Below are 25507 nucleotides of genomic sequence, written 5' to 3' on the forward strand. Positions count from 1 at the left end.
CTTATAATGCAAAAGAGACAAAGGGAAACAGAACAGGCACAAACATAAATGACAAAGTACAAGGGAGAAATGTTTTATGAAGTGAAAAGAGAATTAGACCAATAGGAACACAGGAGAAGTAATAACGTTAAAGCAGTGAAAGATCCCTCTAACGTTGGGAAGTCTAGTAGCTGGTCTTAGCAAAAGTTTGTCCCTGGTAATTTGTACAGTATGTAACTCATTGTCTACAATCAACTCTAAAAGAAAGGACATCAATGCTCTGTCCATGATAATTCCAGAGATGGGAAAAGGACAACGTATCCTGGCTTTCTTTAACCTAATAGGAAAAAAATGGAAAACCACAAATCCTACATGTATGATGCAGATATATATACCATATATAATAATAGATTTGCACCAAGAATATTGCATTATTGAAAACTGATTAGCAATTAGTTTAGAGCCTCCAAGAGAGACACACAGAGGCTATAACCGGATCACAAAATCAGACCATATTAAACAAAGCAGATTCAATTAGCCGTGAGGTGTTGGCTACTGTATGTGCAGCTGTTCATATTTCCAGGTATTGCAGTAGGTAAGATCTCACATATTTATTACTTACTCCATTATGGCTGTGAGACAAGAGATGCAAGGCTTCTAATCTATACCCTGATCTTGTGGCATTTCATAGGTGTAACCTGGTGGATAACTTTGCCCCATGCTACATAGATGGAAAGCCACCAAAAAAGACTGATTTTCAATAAGGTCAAGAAATAACCTATGTTCATTTGCAAATTTTTAAACTGTCACCTAATCAACTCATATATGGAACTCTGGTAAACAAGTCACCTATCAACTCATATATGGAGCTCTGGTAAACAAGTCACCTATCAACTCATATATGGAACTCTGGTAAACAAGTCACCTATCAACTCATATATGGAGCTCTGGTTAACAATTCACCTATAAAACTATACTGTATATGGAACTATGGTAAACAAGTTACCTATAAACTTCTATATGGAGCTCTGGTAAACAAGTCACCTATAAACTATACTGTATATGGAACTATGGTAAACAAGTCACCTATAAACTATACTGTATATGGAACTATGGTAAACAAGTCACCTATAAACTATACTGTATATGGAACTATGGTAAACAAGTTACCTATATACTCATATGGAGCTCTGGTAAACAAGTCACCTATAAACTCACATATGGAACTCTGGTAAACAAGTCACCTATAAACTCATACAGTATGGAACTATGGTAAACAAGTCACCTAAAAACTCATATATGGAGGAGTCTCACTCTGACTACAGGTGGGATAAGTAATTTACCTTAGGTCGTAATTAATCACCTGTTAAGTAAATAATTAAACTATAAAAACAGTTGTCAACACCAATGCTTAAGTGCTTCCATTATCATGCCTCACCCAACAGTGCATGTTTTCTGGATTTCCTCACATGATCACCATCTGTAAAACTTGTTTCCTCTAGCATCCCAGTTACAGAGCAGGGTTACACAGCGGATGGTAACAATTAGCTGGCAAATTTTCTAAGCAGCTCTATTCAAACCCACCTCATCTTTAGCAGTTTCAACCACTATGGTTTTAAAGAGGCATTCACATTAAATACAAAACACAGCGCCTTTGAACAGCGCTGTTTAGAACATGTCCCACAGGGCCTCTAAAACTGGTCAGAGCAACAATAAAGAGTCTGGTTGAAAATTAAACTGGTTGAAAAATAAACTCTAAAAGCCATTCAGCCCTCTAATAGACTAACATAATACAAGCTGCAGAAAAATAAATATAAAAGGTATCTAAGACCTTTATTACAATAATCAGCACTGGGGGGGGGGGGGGGGGGGGGGAGACATCTGCCAGCCAGAGACAAACCCCATGTCTTTGGCTAATGCTGGGGGACTAATCACTAATGTGAATATTCTCTTACACTGTATTAGTTCTGTTGTCACCAATCAATAGTCATTGGTATCAGGCAGCAGATTAGTTAATGAGTGTAACTGACTTACCAGACCTCATCCATACTCTAAGTACAATGATAATACTGTATATGAACACTTACATGCACAAACATCCCAGCTTTCATCCAAAGAATGTAAAATGTATTTGAACAGATTTTTTTTGTCCCTATTATTTGTGGAACATATTACATTCAGCATTTCCTACAAAAAATGCAACAACGCAATAACTGACAAACTGTACACAAACATTTGTTTATAACTGCCGCCTCCGGAGGGAAGGACGGGCAGTGATCGTTGCATGGACTTCAACACCAGTGAAAAAGAACTTAACAGAAAGAAAGGGAAAACAAATATGGTTGATTTGTTTGTCCTCGGAAGTAGTTACGGTTGATGCTTCCAGTGTCCCAGTTCTTAGAAAATGTTAAGAACCACAAAACAGGGCCCTCTTCAGTATTGATGCATCCACTAAAAGTTCCATTAGGTTTGGTCCAATATGGACTTGGAAAGATGTTTTCAGGTGATCTTATCGATTTCTTCCACCTCCACTGCTACTTCCACTACCCCGAGGACCCCCTCTCCACTGGTTAGAGTTCATATTGCTGTTTGTTCCGGATCCACCGCGGCCCCAGTTGCCTCGTGAACTCCTTGAGGGACCATCCTCCTGTTCTAAGGAGCTGGAACGGCTCAGTCTTTGTGACCTGGATGAAGGTGCTGAAATTTCACGCCCTGTATCATGGCGGAGAGGATAACAGAGGACTTATAACAGACGTAAAATACATTTACAATATACATACAATTGACACGCAAAGCTCCCACTTCAAAAATAATTAAAAAATTCATATAAATCTAAAACTGAAGTGTAGAGTTTGATACTTAGGGTCCAATTCTGGATCACTGGTAGTGATCCGAATTTGGACTCTTCCCCAAAGTTTGGATTTGTGCCTACGCATGGCTGCGGTGAGTTACTCACTCACCGGGCCGTTTGCGGCGGGAAGGGATGGGGGCGGAACTGGGCCATGGGAATGTCCAGTGTTTTATGGGCGTCCCCATGAAAACTCTGCGTGTTCCCATCCTGGTCACAAAGTAGTGTGTGTGTGTGATAGTGAGCGGTCAGAGTAGTGTGTGTGTGTGACAGTGAGTGGTTACAGAGTAGTGAGTGTGATAGTGAGTGGTTACAGAGTAGTGTGTGTGATAGTGAGTGGTCACAGAGTAGCATGTGTGTGTGACAGGTGAGTGGTCACAGAGTAGCATATGTGTGTGTTGTGTGTGTGTGTGTTGTGTGTTGTGTGTGTGTGTGTGTGTGTGTGTGTGTGTGTGTGCTAGGGAGTGGTCACAGTAGTGTGTGATAGTGGGACTACTACTAAGAATGCTTTCAAACATTAATCTCTGAAGATGCATACTAGATTATAACCTAGCTACACATTTTAATGATGACATCCTGGATAAAACTGGAGACCTAATTATTAATTTTCCTGTACATCTGTATGTGACAGGCTTGTACTGCAAAGATTTTAATGGCAGATATATGCTAAAAGGTGAATGCCACCAGCAATGTTAAAAATGGATGACGTATGGTAATAGTCAATCAATACATAATACAATAAAAATGTTCACAATTCCTCACCAACCTTTGATAAAGCTACCAAGTGTAGTGAAACGCGTAAGGAGGACCCTTTGCTACATCCTCCCAACCATTTGGTCCTGGAATACAAATCTGGAGATCTCCATTTGGACGCTCTACTTCAATTTTCCTATTCTGGATACAAATCCCTTTTCACTGCTGCACCAAGAGGTTGAGGACAACACCGCATCCCAACAAACGCTGTGGAAGGAGTTGGTTATTTGTGCCATCTTGGGCCACTTCTGCCCCACAGCGACACCACGGTGGTTCTCCCCCTGGACCAGAACCTGGGAAACAAGCTTTTCCCCTTGGACACATACATCCGGGACTGTCCATCACTTCAGAGCTTCCATGGTTGGTGAGGAATTGTGAACATTTTTATTGCATTATGTATTGACTATTACCATACATCATCCATTTTTAACATTGCTGGTGGCATTCACCTTTTAGCATATATCGGCCATTAAAATCTTTGTTATAGATTAACCAATTGCCCATTTTTATTACAGCGCTGCTCACTTGCTTTGTATTGTTCTTTTTGGTTTTACACGGACTGACTATCCTGTTTCAGAGCAGCAGCTTGGTAGGAACAACTCCTGTCAGGCGCCCCAGGCCCAATCTCACCACGTGAGTCTGGGCCAAACCCCTTCTTTTCCTGTTTGTACTGCAAAGAGTATACAGATGTGTCTAAAACTTGGCATAAAATCCATAGAAATACTGTACCAGGGTATAAATAAGAATTAACCAAAACTGACCTTTATGTGAATACTCAAATATAACTCTCCCAAACATTCCAAAATTACTTGTCATACCCAAAGTAGGTGAGGCAGCCCCAAATTTACTTATATCAAAGTACCAGAACAGTGAGCGGTTACGTCCCACTATATCAGTGCTTTAAAGTGGTGTTTTAGGGAAGATGTGCAACCCAGTGCTTCAAATGTGATGGACACATCCTAAACTCAATGGTATGCAAAAACATGACCACGCCCTTTAAAGCATGACCAAGCCCGTGGTAATGGCTATGCTATTACAAAACCCAAAATCTCAAAGTGGGAAAGGTATACTCCACCCAAGCTATTGTGAACACAGTTAAGAATAAGAACAATTTATTTTCACCTTTCCCAGGTTCATCAGGTGGGCCACTTGCTGGATCCATATCTCTGTGGTCAGGGGTTCCAGGCCCATCGTGCCAGGGTCTCTTGCGTGGTGGCAAAGAAGCCATGTCCATGCCTTGCAGAGAAGAGGATCGTTCTCTGCTGGCTGGTGAATGACTGTCTGGAGTTGGGATGTCCCTACCAGGGCTGCCTGGGAAGTGATCAGGACCTGATGCAATACAGCAAGGGATGGAAGAAGAACATATACTCAAAACTGATAATGAACAATGAGCACTGTTTTCATTAGGAAAAAAACATGGTGGCCCTGTTGAGATACAAGGTGTAGGGGAGAACACTGATCGGATGGTCTCACCAGGGCCGGCGCCACCACTAGGCAGTGTTAGGCATTTGCCTAGGGCGCTGGCCGCTGGGGGGCAGTAGTTGGGAGCAGGGCAGGAGGGAGGGCTGGAGGTCTGGATTAGCGGGCAGGAGGGAGGGCTCGCTGCGCTGTGTGCAGTTCAGTCCCGGTGCATGTTAACTGACATCTTCCTCCACCCGCACCATGTACAGCCGCTCAGCTGGGCAGCGTCTGAGGGTGAGCCAAGTGCTCAGCGCTGCCCGGCTGAGCGGCTGTAGACGGTGCGGGTGGAGGAAGATCTCAGTCACACTGCGCCGGGACTGAACTGCGAGGCCTCCCTCCTGCCCGCTAAGCCAAACCTCCAGCTCTCCCTCCTCCCGCCCGATGAGCTAGACCCGGGTGAGTAATTATATATGCACTGGAGTGAACAGCATGGTGGCCGTATCCCCCCCCCCCCCCAGATCAGTGCGCTGGCCGTATCCCCCCCCCCCCCGCGCCTGGGGCGCTCCGGCGCCTTGCACCGGGTCTCACTAGACATGAAATCCAGCCAGCCTGGATGATTAATGTCGAGAATGGAGGTGGATACATTTCCAACCAGGTTAGAAAGCCTACATGGAACAGCTTTATACATTCACTACAAATAGCAGATGCTCCAAAAACCACCAGCATACTTTAAATAAAAAAACTAGGTTTCAAAACATAAAAAAAAAGGTTTGTGTACGATCTCAGGTACTGAATTTGAAATCTAAGAAATCATTTTCTTGCACATATTTAGTGCCAGTTACATATCATGTCCCCAGTAATGCCAGTTACATATCATGCCCCAAGTAGTGCCAGTTACATAAAGAACGTACACACATGTTTACCTGAGTGGACATGTTTCTGTGACAAAACATTGCCCTTTTATCATTGAACAGTATTCTAACCGTGAAATTTTTTATTTTTTTGGTCAAAGAAAAAAAGTTAGGTCAAAAACAAAAATGCCTGGTATGGTTCCAGTTTATTCTTATGTTGAAACAAAAAGTCCTCTTAAAATAATAATTTTTATGCTTATTTATGTATATATTCATCAGGATACAAAATGTCCTCATTATTTATACCACAATTTAATTTACGTCTGAGTCTGCTTCATGTCGAGAAAGTCAACCTTATTCACAAACTAAAATTGATTAATTTTAACGTTTGGTGCGGAAGTCAGATACAAACTTTTAAGACACAGCATGCAGATGTACATACAGTCTTATACAGGGCTATTTTTCAGCAGGCTCCAGCAGGAACTGAGGCCCTTATTCTAGTTCACTCTTTCTGACAAAATATTTCTTAGATGGACAAAACCATGTGCACTGCAGGTGAGGCAGGTGTTACTTGTGCAGAGATAATTAGATTTGGGTGGGGTTTTACACCTGCCTCACCTGCAGTGCCCATGGTTTTGTCCATCTAAGAAATATTTTGTCAGAAAGAGTGAACTAGAATAAGGGCCTCAGTTCCTGCTGGAGCCTGCTGAAAAATAGCCCTGGTCTTATATTTACAAGCTGCACTGTGGCATATTTTGCATCCATAAGCTTTGGGCAGCGTTTCAAGGTGGTGTCTCACTTAGACTTTCTCTCAACGTTGCCCCATAGAGCCAGCACTTATCAATGCTCGAGCAACGGATGCTTTCAAATACTCAGGGCCTGATTTAGATATGTAAGAAATTGCCATACGAAAAAAATACAAATACAGCAGGCATCTGTATGAGATTGTTGCCTTCTGCAATCATTAACCATATTATGCCCTAAACTTTCCTTGGTACTCTTTACCTAGAACGGCGCCCGCGATCAGAATCGCGGGCGTCGGGGGTAAAAAATCGCGGTCATCGCGGGCACATCAAAATCGGGTACCCGCGATGACCGCGATTTTCCCATAGGGAACAATGTTAAAAAGCCTGATTGACCGCGATTTTACTTAAAAATGCCTCAATGCCCGCGATTTTACCATAGGAATCAATGTAAAATGGGCTACAGAGCCCAAATAGCCCCAATTAACCCTTAAATGTCCCCCCAATTTTTGTACGCCACCCCACGATCCACGCCAACCCGAAGCGTGGCGAGCGCAGCGAGCCCGCGAGGGGCGGCGGTACGCGTCCTCCGACCTTTTCATGCCCTACTATCCACGTCGGCGTGGAGTTGAGAATAGAATAGTGTGGCGAGCGCAGCGAGCCACCGAGCCCGAAGCGTGGCGAGCCCCGCGAGGGGACGCGGATACCTTCACAGGTAAACGCGTCCCTTCGCGGGCTTCACAGGTGTCCGCGTCGCCACGGACACCTGTGAAGTCCGCGAGGGGACGCGTATAACTGTGAAGGTATCCGCTGCGCTCGCCACGCTTCGGGCTCTATTCTCAACTCCACGCCGACGTGGATAGTAGGGCATGAAAAGGTCGGAGGACGCGTACCGCCGCCCCTCGCGGGCTCGCTGCGCTCGCCACGCTTCGGGTTGGCGTGGATCGTGGGGTGGCGTACAAAAATTGGGGGGACATTTAAGGGTTAATTGGGGCTATTTGGGCTCTGTAGCCCATTTAACATTGATTCCTATGGGAAAATCGCGGGCATTGAGGCATTGAATGCAAAATCGCGGTCAATTAGGCTTTTTAACATTGTTCCCTATGGGAAAATCGCGGTGATCGCGGGCATCGCGTCGCGGCCGTTTATGTGCTGCCCGCGATGTCGCGATCACCGCGATGGGCGCCGTTCTAGGTAAAGAGTACCCTTTCCTTTCCTTGAATTTATTTTTTTTGTGCCTTCTTTGCTATCTTTGGATAAAACATATTTTACTAAATTACATGAAATGCTCTGTGCTGGGGACATTTTTCTCAGTCATGTAATTTTGACCTTATTGTTTTTGTAGCAATCAAAACCTGACATTAGCTGATAAACACTGTAAGCTTGCGAGCAGGGCCCTCCTGTCTCCATTTCGGTTTGCATCTACCCAGTTAAATCAGTTGTTTCCAATTGTAAAGTGCAAAGGAATATGCTGCGCAATATGAGAAACTGTAAATAAATACTTCGAACTGCTGTCCACTCTAGTGGCCGCTATGCATCAAAGGTTAAGATCTAAAGTCACATATAAAAGTGTAGAGCTTTGAGTTATTATACTTAAAAGGAAACCAAAAGTACTTAAATCATCTCATATGCTGAGTCACCTCAGTCTGAATGCTGCTCCACCCCGCCCCCTGCTTTTGTCCACCCCAGTCCCACTATGGCCACTACTCTCCCACATCCCACTCTGAATATCTCTGCCACATATACCTCAGCTTTGCCAAGTTAGGCCTCCAGCCCTGCCCAACACAGCGTCCGCATACTTTCTCATTTCCGAGGGCGCATGTATGCAGGAGATATATATAGATATTCAAAAAAGGTTTGTTAGAGGGTATAAAAATAAAACCGGTTTACCAACCAAACAGTTAAAAGTAACAGACGTATTAATTAATTCAGGTTGAGCAAATATACGCTGCAAAAGTCTGAACACCCCACAATAATGAAATGGTCATGAGTAAAAACAAAAATGTACCTGGGTCCCGGGACTGGTGGTTAGGCCCGCGATCTGAACTAGAAAACTGGTCCGGAGTGGGAAGAAGTCCTTTCCTTGGTTCTGCAGGACAATTCACAATCAATAGCTGCCCTTACGGAATAACTAGTATCATGCTGCTTACAAAAATGATAGCTTATTTTTATCTGGTTTTAAAGGTAAGGTGCAAATACATCATAGCATGCGAAAGAGGAGACTGCAATTAAAGCGCAAATAATTGGGGTGGGTAACTTATTTATGCATTTTACTAGGTTTCACCTCTCTGGGGACCGCGGCCACGCCCCCGGCCAGCATCTCTCCCTCTTACGGATTCATCCTTCATTTCAAAGCTCTCATCAGAACCAAATTCATCTGAATTGGGGAATCCTTCCCTTCCTCGAAGGCCACGACCTTCGTGCCTTGGGGGACCAGTCCTACGGAAACTGAATTGAAGCATGAAAGCAAACAATGTAGCGACATAAAAAGATTAAAAAAAATATATATATATACATGTGACTAAAAATTGGGCTCTCAGGGCCCAATAAAACCAATAGGAAGGGGTATCTGTGGTGATATCAGCCAAATATATCCCTCATTCCTGGCTTCAAGATCCTGGGGAACATTCTTAAGTACTGGGTTGCCTGGCTAAGCTGCGGTTTGTGTGTGTGTAAAGAACAAAGTAATTCTGGTGCACAAGAAATAGGTGCTGCAACCAGTCAGCTCTTTAATTCTATAAACATTGCAGGAGGATTGGTATAGAGCAGTAGTTCCCAAATATGTTTGAATCATGGCACCCTAGAACATCAGAAATTTATTTACGGCACCCCTAGCCCAAAGGCTATTATTGAGAAGTTTAGAAAAAAATGCTAAATGAAGTAAAATGTGTTTATATGTCACCACTAGGCCCAGTTATGTGGTGAGGGACAGGATTCCCCTTGGTTTGTCCACAAGCACTATTTTTTCCTATTGCATTGACCATTAATACTTTAAATTGGTCCTGGACCGCCAACGCAGGGCAATTCTGCAAGTGTCCCAATGCACCCCACGGCGCACAGTTTGGGAACCACTGGTATAGTGACCACCACATTTTTCCTCCACAAATTTAAAAAAAGTGGTGAACTATAAACCTATAACATGATAAAGAGTTTTAACAAAAGTATACCAAGAATCCTTTATCCAATGCTGAAATATCCACAGTTATTGCCAGATCTACATCAAGTCACAGCTAGGTGTGAGAAGATCCTAAAAATAGGTCGAGTGATTCAGGAATCCAACCCGGTTAGCGGAGAGGGCTGGACACAGGAAGGACTCTGGGAATGAGGAAGTGTAAATGGGTAACCGAGATCACCCAATCAGAGTCCCATTTACTGCATAAAGATTTCAAAGAGCCAGCAGAACAGTTAGCACCCCATCTGTGTGTAATGTAAGCAGGTCGACCTAGGAATAACCCAGGTAACAGTCATTGGGCGCACAACGTCTGCCCCAGGTTGGAACCGTGTCTTGGATTTTGTTGTAAAAGGGGTGATTGGGTAACTAAAAATCTTCTCCTGTTTGTTCTCAGAAGTATTGCTGCTTCCAGCCACAAAAGGGTAAATATAATAAAAAGAACAGCGCAATCAGCTGTTAACTGAGTTTAGAAATATCTATAAATTAATTTATATACATATATAAAACATTTATTTTGTTAAATGTCCAGATGGCAGGATTTGCATTTAATAAAGTAATTAACTCCAGTATAACAAAAAAGATATATAAAAAGGGGTTTCAAATCAAAATAATCAAATATTGTTCATCTGGTTAATAATCAAAATGATGGCCAGCAAATCCTAAACCTTAATCCAGAATGTACAGAAGAGAATGGCGCAGGTATTCGTAGAGCGGCCTCTCTGGCGTTTGGTAAGCTGCGATCTCACGGTTGACCAAATTCATTAATTTTACCAGGCTTTTGCATGGTTTCCTTTCTTCTATTAAATAAATTTGCTGCTCACAAAATAATTCAACTTACTTTTCATCTCTCGGCCCCCGGAATCTCAGATCCTCAGGATCCCTGGCATACTGCTCATCAGAATGTCTCCTGCCTTCCCAGCGACCTGAATCTCTACCATCCCGATCAGGAAAATCTCTGTGATTTGGTGCAATCTGGGGGCCAGAACCACCACGCCTCCACTTGTCATCTTGTAATGCAGCACCTCCGCCTCTTCCATCAAACTCACGCCCTCGGGGTCCAAATCGATCGTCTGGAAGGTAATCTTCCGGGCGCTCATGTACCTCAGAGTGTGGGCCTCTTCTGTCAGATGGTCCTCTATTCTCTCTTGAGTCAATCCACTCCTGGCCACCTCGGAATGGACTTGGCTCACGTCTCCGCTCGGACTGATGGTTTGAAGGCCCACGGATGTCTCCTGCAATAAATCATGGAGCAAATTTACACGTGTCTCTGTGGCAAGATATATTACACACATTTTGCTGATGTGTATGCTGCACATAACAAAACTCCCATAACTCCCATAACAAAACAGCGCTGATTTTTTACATACTTATAATTCTGGCTTAATACAAAGTCATGTACAACATGCTATAGTCTGTTCCTATGTATGTACGTACAGACACAACACTTGTCTACGGTTATGGAATGTCCAGATCATTTTTTGGCAGCTTTCCCGGACTCATGGGAACTAGTGTTCCCCTCTAAGCTTGTTTTGCAGGGTGCCGCACCCTAACCGTTTTTTAAAACCTCAAAATGCACCTTGTCCTTTTTGTGTGTGGCAGTGTGCGCCCTTACACTGCCCCCCACCGCACTCACATGCCGCTGAGAACTTTCCGTATGTGCCATCATGTGTAATGGGTATTGCGGTGTATGCCATCATGTGTATTGGGCATTAGGGTGTGTGGTATAATGTATAAGAGGCATTACAGTGTGTGTAATGCCATGTTTAAGGGGCGTAATCCTAGTGCAGTGTGCAATTTTTATATATTTTTTGTGTTTCTAATGTAAATTTTTTATATAAAATGTGACCTCCCGATTGAAAAAAGTGCCCTCTCCGGTGGTCAGCACCCTGCCCTAATAAAATCCTACAGTGTACACTAGGAGCAGCCCTCCAGTGGTGCGAGTGGTCTGGGAGACTGATGCCGCAATTCACAGTGAATCATTGCACCGATCCTTGCTGGCCAATGGCATGATCACATGAATGAGCAACTTTGAAGATGCGTTTCACTGATGCTATCCGCACCTCTCATACAGACATTCAACCTCCTCTTATCTCCGTAACAAAAAATGTCAGTAGGGATGAAGTATTCATTGTGAAGTATAAAAGGATGGCAATACAGATGTACCTAATTTAGAACTGAGCAATACAATTGACATTATTGTGCCCACTCATGTTACCATGGCAGCCTGCAAAAGAGCGTTCTAAGCAGTCATTGCAGAGTGTGCGACCTAGGCAGTTACTGCACTATCATCTAGTTACATGTAGGTAATATAAAAATAGGAGCTGGACATTGCTGCACATGAGCCTGTTATTGGCAACCTATAGTAATGAGTAACAGTTTCCGGTCTTGAGAACACAAATTCAGTTAAAGCACAGTAGGCCGCAAAAAAAAAAAACTTTCCTTGGTCTCCATAGCCAACTGGTTTTATTTATGAGATTTCATGAACAGAAGTTTAATAATGCAGACCAGCTCTATCAGCAATACCAGTCTGGCCGGGAATATTTATAAGTATGGTCTGGCTCTTTAAACCTTAAATCATGTGGAGGCTACTTTCAAAATATGTCATTTGTATCCAAAACCCATTTACAGCAAACAATGCGCCACCTTTATTTTATTTTTTTATTTTTTTTTACAACGGATTGAAACTGCAGCAACTAAGAGAATATATACGATACCTTTGCTGGGACTGGGTCCCTGGCCCAGTGGTGGGGCACGCCCTGCCAAGCTCTGCGGTCCCCCTAGACCTGGTAATAGAGGAGGTGGGACCTGGCCTTTACCACCCTGAAGAATAAATGAAACAATTAAGAGCTTGCGAAGAAGACTTTTCTGACATTTGCCTAGGTTACGTATAAATAAGGGTTAAATGAGGGTAGGCATTAGAATTATTGACTTCCTCAAACAGATAAAGGGGGTATTCAATCTGTGCCAATATTTCCCGACAGGGGAAATATCGTCACTAGCCTATTCAATGCTGACGTTACCGACAGCATTAAAGGGTGTCAGATCCAACTTTTTTTAAATTGTATCTGTTTAGTCGGAGACGGCCATGGATTGTCTATTTCACTGCAGTTTTCCGACAAAGTCAGGACTTTCCGACCCTCGACTGTAGGTACATTGAATACCAACAATCAGATTAGTGTCGGAAGATGGAGAAGATGGCCTGGATTCTGACTATCTGGTCATTCCGACAGTCAGAATTGCGGATTGAATACCACCCCAAAGTGTGTAAGAATTAATTTTGGTATACAGCTGTAATGTGCAAACATGTTATATCACAATATATCAATTATAATCAACCATGATAAATTAGTGTTTGTCAAGAGGGCAAGTTTTTCTGATGTCGGCCATTGACACATTGATCTTTTGCTTGTGTCAATATTTTGCCTGTTGACCAATAGTGATCGAGCTATTGACTGTTGATCCGATACCTCCACTTCACACGGCCTCCTCTCATATTAGGGCTGTAGCAGAGTTTACTGCATGACAGTATAATCATACAGTAATCTATAGCCAGAAATTGTGAATATCAAAGTAAATGGTTACAGGCAAATGTAGTTGCCTCTGGTTCCCCAACAGGCCAGGTGCTACAAGGAACACTTAATGTATGTTAGGCGTTGCATTAATGCAATTTACTACAATTGAGATTAAGGACTTTTGGGTTATGCAGTAGAAGTAAAAGTCCCATTATGTCCTGCCAGGTTTGCTGTTGCAGCATAACCTTTTAGTAAATTATCGGGTTATGACAACCCTGGGATAATGTTCCTCTCCCTCGTATCAGTTTGTTTAGTTAAGTCCACATTTATAAAAAAAAAAAACAAACAACAACTCAGGAGGTGCTTTACGTTATTTGACAGAAATGTGATGCTCATGGAGGAGCATTTTTACCTCTACACGAGTATATGGTTCTTACACTTAAGCTGGGTATACACGGATAGATTTGAAGCCCGATGTGGGCGTTCCCGATCGATGGGAACGACCAATCGTTCAAATCGTTCCGTGCATCGTTAACGATGCGCGTACCCGTGAATCGTTAACGATGGTCTATGATCTTTCCTGCATGCAGGAAGATCATAGACAAATCTTTTGTCAAGTGTATCCAATCGTTCCGTGTGTAAGCACGATGAACGATTTGATACACTCGTTAACGATGTCGGAACGCTTCCGACATCGTTCCGTGTGTACCCACCTTTAGAGCTGGTATCTCAGAGTCTTAAATAGGTAACCGAAGCTTGCACGCATGCATTGCAAATGTACATAACCACTCAAACCTCTCAGTAGGTGCCTGATTCTGTGGCAGCATTGCATCTGCAACTTTTTTGCAAAATGCCGCTAGAAGCCATTGTCTGGATTACAAGCAGGTGGCTTTCTGTGTAAGGACTAAAATGCTCACATTAAAGGCCTGATTTGTGGTTCACTTGCAAAAGAAAATTCTCTCTAATGGACCAAACCATGTGCATTGCAGGTGCGGCAGACGTAACGTGTGGAGAGAGTTAGATGTGGGTGAGTTATATTGTTTTGGTGTAGAGTAAATAATGGCAGCTTTATTTTTAAACTGCAATACAGATATCTGTTTAAAGTACAAACTCCACCCAAACCTTAACTCTCTCTGCACATGTTACATCTGCCCCACCTACAGTGCACATGGTTTGGTCCATTAGAGAGTGAATTTGTCTTTGCGAGTAAACCAGAATAACCCCTAATATCTAAAAGCCAGAATCAGGCCCTAAGTGTTCACAACTACGTAAATACTGCTTGGTGCGTCTTTACACAAAACCATGATTCAACAACATCGAACCTTGTCTCAGCCCTGTCATTGGTGCAGACTGTCTGCCATTGTATGGCCTCTAATATGAGGGACTAAGCATCTGAGCTAGCAACCACTTTAGAGAGACACAGACTATCTGTGTATCTGTGTTCATCTGCTTAGCCACGTCCCTAACCTTCTAAGAAACGTTGAAGGCATTTCTGAGACCAAGCATCTCAACTGTGACTGAGAATGGATGCATAGGCAGTGTCTCTGAGGGTGGGTACACACCAGGACTAGAATTCCCTTCAACCCACACCATGCAGGATTGCCTGTACACAATGGATGACTGAATGAATACGGTTCCATTCTTCATTTATATGCACAGATTTGCATTCTATAAATTACAGTTGGCTGCCCAGCAGGGCTGACCAGAAGATGTCACATGTGACTCACGAGTCGCATGTGACACAATTGTAGGTATGTATTGTTTTTTTGTCAATTGTAGGTATACAGTGCACAATATAGAGGATGTACTGTGCCGATAAGGCAAATCATGCAGACATCGCGCTAGTGTGTACTCACCCTTAGATGCATTTGTAGTAGAAAAATTGTTAAACATTCGAACATGGAAATTATTTAAATAAATATATCACCACTGATTTTCTCATCTTGCTTTCAGAAGCCCTTTAAATGTCATTAAACTGAATATTTATGTGGGCATTGTTGATTTTGCAATACAATCTATTTTAGCAGCTTTTCAAGAACAAAGCTCTTCCATAAATGAAACTTTCAAACTGTTTTCTCTAATGGTATATTATCCAATATGTACATACAAGTTTATAAAAATGTGCCTGATAGATTACCAACAGAATCCCTGTCCAATCAGGGGGGCGTGGCCAAATAGTTCACTTCGGGCCAGATGTATCAAGCTTCAAAAAGTGATAAAGCGTAGAGTGAAAAAGAACTAGCTAATCAACTCCGAACTGTCATTTTTCAAAACCAGCCTGTAACATTGCACAGAGGAGCTGATAGGCTGGATGTTTATCACTCTCCATTGCATCACTTCTTGAAGCTTGATATTAATTTCACATGATTAGAACCTGTTATTGGGGACAGATAAGGACGAGCCGATAATGGTCACCCTCCAAAATGCCAAATACTGATTCAATCAATTTTGTGCACAGAGCACCAAGTTTATTTTGGCACAAAACCTATAGTGATATTCCAACAAATGCCTTAGATTTGTAGTCATCTACATACATTTTACATCAACACTTGTATGCTGAAGCACATGGGAAATGAGAGTTTAATCATGGCTAAATGTCTGCAAGCTACACAAACAGAAGGCAGGAGAGCCAGTGTGGAGACAGGGTGATACAAATAACAGATGAGGAGCCAGTTGCTAATATAAGATAAGCGTAAAGAAACTGACCGAAAATTTCCAAAAAATAATTTCCTGTGTATCATTTTAGGCCATTTACAATTCTGTTCCAAAGCAAACTGCGGGATGAGTTATAGTAAATAGCCTACCCTTCAACAGGTGGTGGGGGACGTTCTAAAGGCAGAACCAAATGTAGAATGTTGCCTCATTTTAATGGTGTCCAGTAATTTTCTGCTTAATGAAGCAACTAATTAGGTCTAATTAGGTGAGTTTTCCATAATTGTATATCGTATGTCTCCATGATACCTGAAAAATTTGTGTACTTAATATATTTGTATTATTTTATTCCTTTTATACAGAAAATGTTTAGGTTACGGGTGTTGTTTTTGGAACATATTTAGAATCGAAACCCCCAAATAATTAAATAATTATGAAACATGTCATCATAAAAACCTTATATGTAGGGTGGGTTTTAATAAGGTTGGGCCACAAAAGACTGGATCCAACCGTAACAGGAAATTTCTGCACAATGCTAGATCACCACCATTGTAAAATAGGTGGCTTGGATTTATATAACAATTTCGATGGTTATTGAAAGTTTTCAAACAAATCGGTAACATTAAACATTGTATGAACCATATTGATAACTATCTAAAAGGTGGCCCTACACTTGTACAATTTGGCACCTTTCTACACAATTTTGTGGCTGATAAATTGTGTGAAAAATGTCAAATAGTATGTAATTTACTTATGATTCCAAAACGCGGTCCCTTGCGCACCGGATCGGATCCAGTCACTGATGCAATAAGAATTTATTGGACACAGAGTCGCGACCGATATTGCAAGTAATACATCCTATGCAAAATGTATTGCTTGTGATACAGCCGCTGGGAAGCTGTTGGGTGAGTAATCACGATACCGGATATGCGATACCTTGCACTTATGTATGGGGGCCTTAACTCTTGACCAATGTAAGGCAAGGCTTTGTTTATAAATAGCAAACATTATGACCAATGGAGAAGGAGGTTTAGAAACCTCATATCTAGCAGTGACATACTGTAGATCTAAAATGCAACATGGAGATGGTGTGGATAGGACACTTCCTGACGCCTGGAGTAGAACGACTGTACTAACCATGTTCCACACACTGGATGCTGTTTGCAAAACACAGAAGCATCAGTGTGTTTATGTATTGTGAAAGGAAATCCCAGTGACGCCACTATCCCGTTTACTTCCTATAGTCTTACTAGGGCATTGTGTTTCATGCTGACATAATTCAATAGTAGTTTTATTGTAGTTACTAATACATGTATTTTGATCTGGGCCTATTCAGAAGAAAAGAAACAAGACAGACCTAGGAGGCTTTTGTAACTATGAAATCTGAAAGGGCTTACCGGGTTCAGCAACCTGGCATTATGAACCGGTAAAGAAGGGGTCTTACCGGTATGTTGACGGGTTTCTGTTAAATGTAAACGCGGTTAACTGGTTGAGAGACCTGGTTGCCCTTCACACTGATGAAGGATGCCGTGCTAGAAGCAGTGCCAGCTCCAAGCGCTCCTCCTCCCCTGCCCCCAATTATGTGCCACCACTCCGCCTCGCATGACGTCCGAGAAACGGCAATATTGCTTGGTCTCTGAAGGGGACAGAGTGAACAAAATGCAGGGGCGCACCGGGACTGAACCAAGTCCCAATGCGACCCAGCATTTTGCGATCTGAAAGCAGTATACAGTAAGTCCTCCGTAACCATGTTTCGGTCTCTGTTACTCCATAAAACAGGAGTTCCCAATGACTTGTATGTTTCAGGGTAATTATGACGGGTGAGGGACCGCTGCTTCGCGAGCGATGTAGAATAACCCACAGTATTTCTTGTTGAAGAATGGCGTATCTTCAATCCAACAGATGCCCTGACACTTGTGGAAGCTATAAGCTGCTCTAGTGTTTCTACACATCCTTAAATGCCAAATATTGGAGGAGCTCTACTCATGTGTATAGGGTTCCATGTGTAATAATAAGGTAGTAAACACATTTTCAGAGACACACTGGTAAGTTTTCTGGATCTCAGCTTAGCTCAACAAAAAAGAATGAGTTCTCAATACCCATCGCCACGTCATTTGGAGGATTTCTTTAATCATGCACAGGTGAGTTCCTGTATTTTGCTCAGTCAATTTCCCTCCTGTTTCCACAGACAAAAATCCACAAAACATAACCTATGATATCCCTTTTACACTGCCATAGACTGGATTACTAACCATGGTTTCAATCAGTCACAGTGGCTGGAAACCCCGCTTACACAGCAGACTGGACCCAGATAGATAATTGCCTGGGCTTCCTTCCGCTGGTCTTGGAAATTTACATCTCTAAGCTCCGGTGAGCTGGCTTGTACCGGTACCAAGCACACCCTTTTACACTGCCATTACCCAGGTCATGCTCGCTGCTCAAGTTGCATTCCCAGGTCACCCAGATTATTTTTTTTGAGGAACTTTTTACACTGAGCTTCAACTTCAGATCCCGCAGTAACCGGTGTTATTTTGGCGGTGTAAAAGGGATATCAGCTATAATTGTGGACAGCAGTTGAGAACCCCTACACCAAATAATTAGATCTATAAAAGAAGCTTATAGTACTAGCAGGGGGGTCCTTCTGACAATGCGTAAGAACTTTGCACTGCTAGCAGAAGTCTTTGGGACATCACTGGATTGCTTCTTAGGCAAGAGAAAAATCACAAAAGAGAGCCAGAGTGCTAGGTACTGAACATGAAGGACATTGATTTTCTGAACTGCCAGAGAATTGTGACTAGCAGATTAGTGTTCACGGAAAAGGCAAAATATGTGTTGTGTACTTGGCACACTGTTGAACACATCTATTATTATAATGGATTAATCTAGTGGCCACTTTACTATTTTACCAGATGCATTTTGTAGAAACCAGATTGGATTGGTACAATTGTACACCAATGAGTATACCATAAACACACTAATCATTGCTTGCTGTTTGTAGTAATTCTTCCCCATTCTTAAAGGCAAATGATAGTGGAAAGGCATTCAAAATAATACAGGGAGGTAATAGAAAATATTCTTCCCAACATTTGTTTAGGCTCTTATCGTATTACCAACCAGACCAATACGGAGATCAAGGTTTATACGCAGTAAAGTGACCTTAAATTTCACCTTAAATGAAAGTCTTTCTAGTTTCAATGATGCAAAAAATTAAAAATTTATTACCATTGAAAAATTGTCAAAATACTCAATATAAAAATATATCGTATAAATCTTTGACTCGACATTGACCATTTACATTGTGAGATTTGACACATTCTCTCCCGCCCCCCCCCCCTGGTAGAATTCATAGAATACAGCAATGGTTGAAAACAGTTTGAAGTTTCATCGAGAATTGTCTTCATATTTTTCTCACAGAATATAATACACTTATTATTTAATTAGCATATTGTTGCATTGCTCTTGAAAAGGAGACTCACATCACATTTATAAAGCTCTTAGGAAAATATTGTGCCATTTATACTACTCTTATGTTTCAGTCACAGATTACAGGGAGGTGCGCAAATACAAAAAGGGGTCACATAAAACCTTTAGACATTAGTCTAAACATAATTTAGTACTAAAGGGTCTTGTAGTGCAATATATCTGGCAATGGGAGGGATAAGATTTTCTTGGTAGCACTTCCCGATCAAACTAGAACTGGTGTCTCTTATTAAAGTATTTCCTGTCAGCATTAAAGGCAGTTACCTGGTTAAAAGGCCTAGGACCATCTCCCAGTAAAGGGGCTTTCTGTGGTGCCCTTGATGGATTCTGTTGACTGTGAGGGCCTTGCGAATTTCCTAGTGGCCCTTGGGCTACGGACTGTCCACGGGTATCTTGAGCAAGTCCCAAATTTGACCCTCTGCTTTGTGAACCCCTCATTTCATGAGGGCCACCCATATCCAGAGGTCCTCTAACATCCTGAGGACCCCTCATATCTTTTGGGCTTCGTAGATCTGGCATGTCAGATGGTCCTCTTGTGTCCGAATTACTCCTCGCATGCTGAGGGCCTCGTAAGTCATGTGTTCCTCTATCAGATCTTCTCATATCTTGTGGACCACGCATGTCGGGTGCCCCCCTCATATCATGTGGGCCACGCATGTCAGAACCACGTCTATCTTGACTACCCCTCATGTCCTGGGGGCCTCGCATATCTGAACCACCCCTCATGTCCTGTGGGCCTCGCATATCTGAACCGCCCCTCATGTCCTGTGGGCCTCGCATATCTGAACCGCCCCTCATGTCCTGTGGGCCTCGCATGTCTGGACCGCCCCTCATGTCCTGGGGGCCACGCATATCTGGACCGCCCCTCAGGTCCTGGGGGCCACGCATATCAGGACCGCCCCTCAGGTCCTGGGGGCCACGCATATCAGGACCGCCCCTCAGGTCCTGGGGGCCACGCATGTCTGGACCGCCCCTCAGGTCCTGGGGGCCACGCATGTCTGGACCGCCCCTCAGGTCCTGAGGGCCACGCATGTCTGGACCACCCCTCAGGTCCTGGGGGCCACGCATGTCTGGACCACCCCTCAGGTCCTGGGGGCCACGCATGTCTGGACCACCCCTCAGGTCCTGGGGGCCACGCATGTCTGGACCACCCCTCAGGTCCTGGGGGCCACGTGTATCTGATGGCCCTCGCATATCATGAGGCCCACGCATGTCAGAAGGACCCCGCATTTCAGGAAAGCCATGCATGTCAGGGGGAGCTCTCATATCTGGAGGGCCGCGCATGTCAGGGTGACCTCGTATATCAGGTGGGCCACGCATGTCAGGGGGACCCCGCATATCAGGAGGGCCACGCATGTCATGGGGGCCTCGCATGTCTGGAGGGCCGCGCATGTCATGGGGGCCACGCATGTCTGGGAGACCTCGCATATCTGGAGGGCCACGCATGTCTGGGGGACCTCGCATATCTGGAGGCCCACGCATGTCCGATGGACCCCTTATATCTGGAGGGCCACGCATGTCTGGGGGACCCCGCATGTCTATAGGGCCACGCATGTCTGGGGGACCCCGCATTTCCTGAGGATTATGAATGTCTGGGGGGCCTCGCATATCATGAGGACCACGCATATCAGAGGGGGCACGAACATCATGAGGCCCACGTAAATCAAGAGTTCCCCTCATGTCCTGAGCACCACGCATTTCTGGTGGAGCCCTGATATCTTGAGGGCCATGTAAGTCTGGAGGACCCCTCATGTCTGGGTGGCCTCTCATATCTTGAGGTCCATGAATTTCAGGATGTCCTCTCATATCCTGATGTCCATGCATATCTGACGGGACTCTCATTTCCACTTGTCCTCTTACATCAGACACATGTCCAAGCATTGCTTCTGAAGGGTCTCTTAATTCCTGTGCAGGATGCCCCATCATCATTCCTTGATTAGGTCCTGGATTATCCCTCAGTCCATGAGAAGTCTGGACACCTCTGGGAGTAACACCCATTAGTGGCCCCTGAGCACCAGGTGCTCCCTGCATGCTATGGTGAGGGGCTTGAATTCCTCTGGGACCTTGAGGCATTTGAGGGCCTAAGTGACCCTGCGGCCCTGGATTAGTTGGAGGGCCTTGTGGGCCCATTGGTCCATGTGGAACTGGAAGCCTAGGCATTCCTGGATGCATATCCTGAGGTCTTATACTCTGTGGACCTGGGCCCATGAAACCTTGAGGGCCTGTAGGTACTTGAGGCCCTTGTGGTCTAAATTGTCCTTGAGAGCCATGTGGCATGTTCATTGCCATCTGTTGCTGTTGAGGATGGGATTGCTGAAAGTTTAGAGGTGGCTGAGTTTGTGGTGGTGGAAAAGATGAAGGTACTTGTGGAGGTGCTCCCAAAGGTGAACCGAGGCCAGGGGATTGCCCTGGCCCCTCTGCTTGCTTCTGTGCAATTCGGTCAATCTTTAATTGCTACAGAACAAAGAGGAAACAAAAAGTGGTTTGAGAACATATTATTGCACATAGGTCATACATTAAAAGTAAAATCAGAAGGACAATCAATGTAGACACTGAGACAGTGGAAGACAAAAGCCAAAATTTGGATAGACAGGACAATATTTATGGAAAGAAAAAAGGTATGTGTGTACTAAGCGCTGGATAATTAATTGCAGCTGGTCTCTTGTAGTGGGTTTACGCCTAAAACCCAAATACAATGAACAAACAAGAAAAAGAGAACAAGTGACCAGCGCTATACAGATATTCAATGAAGTGTATCTTTCCTGGAGTGAATTTCTGTTTTCTGCAGAGATAAATCTTCCTGATGTCACTTGGAAATGAACTTACAATAGCGTTCAGCTCACGCGTGCCCGTAAAAGTTTCTTTGTAACACCTTCATACAAACAGGAAAGTCGACATGCACTGATAAAACGACATGGAGTTGACTTACATGAGGATTCAGTCTCGCGTACACCTCAAGGTATCTTTGCCTTAATTAGATCACCGCGGACACCCAGGAACAGGTAACAACGTAGGTTTATTCACAGATTCACAGGTTGAGGGATCCACAGCATACACAGACACAGAACAGAAAAAGAGATCCCAACGGAGGCGATACAGATGGATGGAACGTCGGCGGCGGCTTCCTCCGTGCAGTACGGTTAGCTGCAGACAAACCGGGTCGGAGGTCCAGAGGTAGTGGGTAACGCCGTGCTGATGAATTCCACTGTTGCTGCCGGATGGGATGAACGAAGTGGACGGCTTGATCAGAGATCCACTTCGTTCATCCCATCCGGCAGCAACAGTGGAATTCATCAGCACGGCGTTACCCACTACCTCTGGACCTCCGACCCGGTTTGTCTGCAGCTAACCGTACTGCACGGAGGAAGCCGCCGCCGACGTTCCATCCATCTGTATCGCCTCCGTTGGGATCTCTTTTTCTGTTCTGTGTCTGTGTATGCTGTGGATCCCTCAACCTGTGAATCTGTGAATAAACCTACGTTGTTACCTGTTCCTGGGTGTCCGCGGTGATCTAATTAAGGCAAAGATACCTTGAGGTGTACGCGAGACTGAATCCTCATGTAAGTCAACTCCATGTCGTTTTATCAGTGCATGTCGACTTTCCTGTTTGTATGAAGGTGTTACAAAGAAACTTTTACGGGCACGCGTGAGCTGAACGCTATTGTAAGTTCATTTCCAAGTGACATCAGGAAGATTTATCTCTGCAGAAAACAGAAATTCACTCCAGGAAAGATACACTTCATTGAATATCTGTATAGCGCTGGTCACTTGTTCTCTTTTTCTTGTTAGGACAATATTTATGAGTAGCTAAAAGTAGAAAGTAATGAATGAACTATGAAATATATTGAAAAGGATAAAATGTACAAAAATCATAAAATTTACAAAAACGTGTTGAACTAAACCATTTTCATGTCAATCTATTTAGAAGTCTGGTTTAGAGAGGCAGGAGTTGTGCGAGGACATATTATCTAATGGGGTAGGTGGCCCCCACATAAAAATAATCCCATCATCATGACAATATTATTACCAACATGTCAGCCATAAAACATTCATATTGTATAGGGCAGAGCTGGCCAACCTGTGGTTCTATGACTGCATACTGTCACAGTTTTGCATTCCTTAATAGCAAAACTGTGGCAGGGCATGTTGGGATATATAGTTTCACAACAGCCTTAAAGTCACAGGTTGGTCAGACCTGGCATAGAGGGTGTACATACACACACACACATAAATGCACACAAATGCATGGGCTACACCTCCTCCATTTCCCACAATAGGTCCTTGATCATTCTAATCCCCTAGGTCATGTTCTTAATCAAGTTCTGGATTTTTTTTTTTTTTTACAGAATTTCACAAGAAAATGCCCCATCACAAGCCAGGTAACTACATTTGGATCTGTTCACTCTTACTTATAGACATATGCACAGTTGCTTGAATAGGGGCTGTGGTTTCCAAAGTTTGTACTGGGCACCCAGTCATTCATAAAACATGTGTACAATCAGCGGCACAACTGTGCACCACCACATAAGGATGACAGGCAGGCCAAATTTACTTCATTTCAAACTTTTTTTTTTAAATTTCCAATAAAAATATTTTCTCCCAGGGGTGTCGTGAAAATAATGCGATTCTCTAGGGCGTCATGATTCAAGAAAGTTCGGGAATAAGAAATTAATAGGACAATATATTGTTCCAAAGTAGCTTGGAACAAATTGCTCAGTATGCACTCGTCATTGCACTTACCGGCAGGTCATTCCCTGAGCAGTCACATCAGGCGTGCGACATGCCCAGTTGGATGACCCAGGGAATCACGGCATGCATTTTGAATGCAGCATGCAACCAAACATAGCACTGTCGCTCACTGACCCGTGGAGTGTTTAGTATGTACCCATTATAACTCCTACTGCAAAGATCACATTGCAGTTATCCCTGAATTCAGCACACACCTCTAGCAGCTGAGGGTTAGTATACTGTAGAGCTGCCATTTCCTGCTCTATCTCCGCCTGGTTCTTCTTCTTTTCATCAGGTTTGACTTCTTCCTTTCGTTCAGGAACAGGCTCAGAAGGTGGCATAAGGGGAACTTTATTCTGCAGCCATGCCTGGAATTAGAACGATATATTGGTCACTGCAAGTTTTACGAATGTTCATCAAACATTTGTTCCCAATTGTAAAATTCCACAGAATATGCTGGCACTATATAAACGTTAGTAAAACTAATTTTTCAGGAAATAAACATTTTTTTACAGGTTAAAGTAAACAAGTATTTTTGCACAAAAGAACATTTGCTTCTTTAGAGAACAAAGACCAATGACAAAGGTATAATAAAATTAAAAAAAAACTAGAAGAAAAAACGAACACATTCTCATAGTCAGTAAACTTGGGTGCTGCAATCACACAAATCCAATATATAATGTATTTCCAACATCCAACATTAGACTGACAGAGACCAGCACACTCCCATGTCCATATAAGGTTCTTTATACCTCACATTTTAGCAGCAGGGCAGGAGGGTCTGTCGCTCCAGAACATGGCGTTTCTTGTGGAAATAAGTACCATGCTAATTCAGCTATACTATTTATTGTCAATCCTTAAAGGGGGATAATGTACCAACCAGCTCATGTCAGTTTTCATTCAAACACATGTAAAATGACAGAATCCAATTGGCTAATGTTTTCGCTCTACAAGGTTTGATCAATAGAAAAGTAGTAACTGAAACCTTAACCCTTTGAGTGACAAGTGAATTGATCAAAATAGGTGTGAAAATTGCCAAGCAAACCTTTTTAATCATAATGACCTGTAATGTTATATAGGAAATATATAATTTTTTTACACAAAATTTCTTATTTAAATTTATATAACAAATGTGAGAGATGCTGGCATTTTTAGCAGATATTTTGCTCATCTCTCACAGATGTGTTGGCACTGAAACGGGTTAAGCACTAGCGCAAGTTAAATCATGCAGGGAAAGACTCAGTTTTCCACTCTGCAAATACAGAACACTGGCTCATTACTAGAAAACAGCCACCGAAATCCATGTGCTGAATCTATAACTAAGTGCAACTGAAGTCATAATTCCATTTTTATAGTTGTTTTGATAGGAATACATTTTTCATGTGAAT

At 43.2% G+C, this 25507-nt stretch overlaps 1 protein-coding gene across 2 annotated transcripts in view; it reads right to left on the reverse strand.

Annotated features, from left to right (window-relative positions):
• Nucleotides 1–2198: 2198 nt before the first annotated feature.
• Nucleotides 2199–25507, reverse strand: part of WDR33 (WD repeat domain 33) — a 91034-nt gene continuing 67725 nt past the window's right edge. Inside the window, exons 15-22 of one of the 2 annotated variants that reach the window (XM_083178239.1) lie at nucleotides 24335–24487; nucleotides 19656–21845; nucleotides 12462–12567; nucleotides 10586–10979; nucleotides 8860–9014; nucleotides 8584–8664; nucleotides 4703–4909; nucleotides 2199–2691 (exon numbers count right to left, since the gene is read on the reverse strand). In XM_083178239.1, coding sequence (XP_083034365.1) covers nucleotides 2489–2691; nucleotides 4703–4909; nucleotides 8584–8664; nucleotides 8860–9014; nucleotides 10586–10979; nucleotides 12462–12567; nucleotides 19656–21845; nucleotides 24335–24487 — 3489 coding nt within the window. In that variant the 3' untranslated portion in view covers nucleotides 2199–2488. Of the gene's footprint in view, nucleotides 2692–4702; nucleotides 4910–8583; nucleotides 8665–8859; nucleotides 9024–10585; nucleotides 10980–12461; nucleotides 12568–19655; nucleotides 21846–24334; nucleotides 24488–25507 lie in introns of both variants that reach the window. The other variant, XM_083178238.1, reaches the window with a different exon arrangement.

This window comes from Crinia signifera, chromosome 3, assembly GCF_055691185.1.
Source record: "Crinia signifera chromosome 3, ASM5569118v1, whole genome shotgun sequence".
Classification (NCBI taxonomy): domain Eukaryota; kingdom Metazoa; phylum Chordata; class Amphibia; order Anura; family Myobatrachidae; genus Crinia; species Crinia signifera.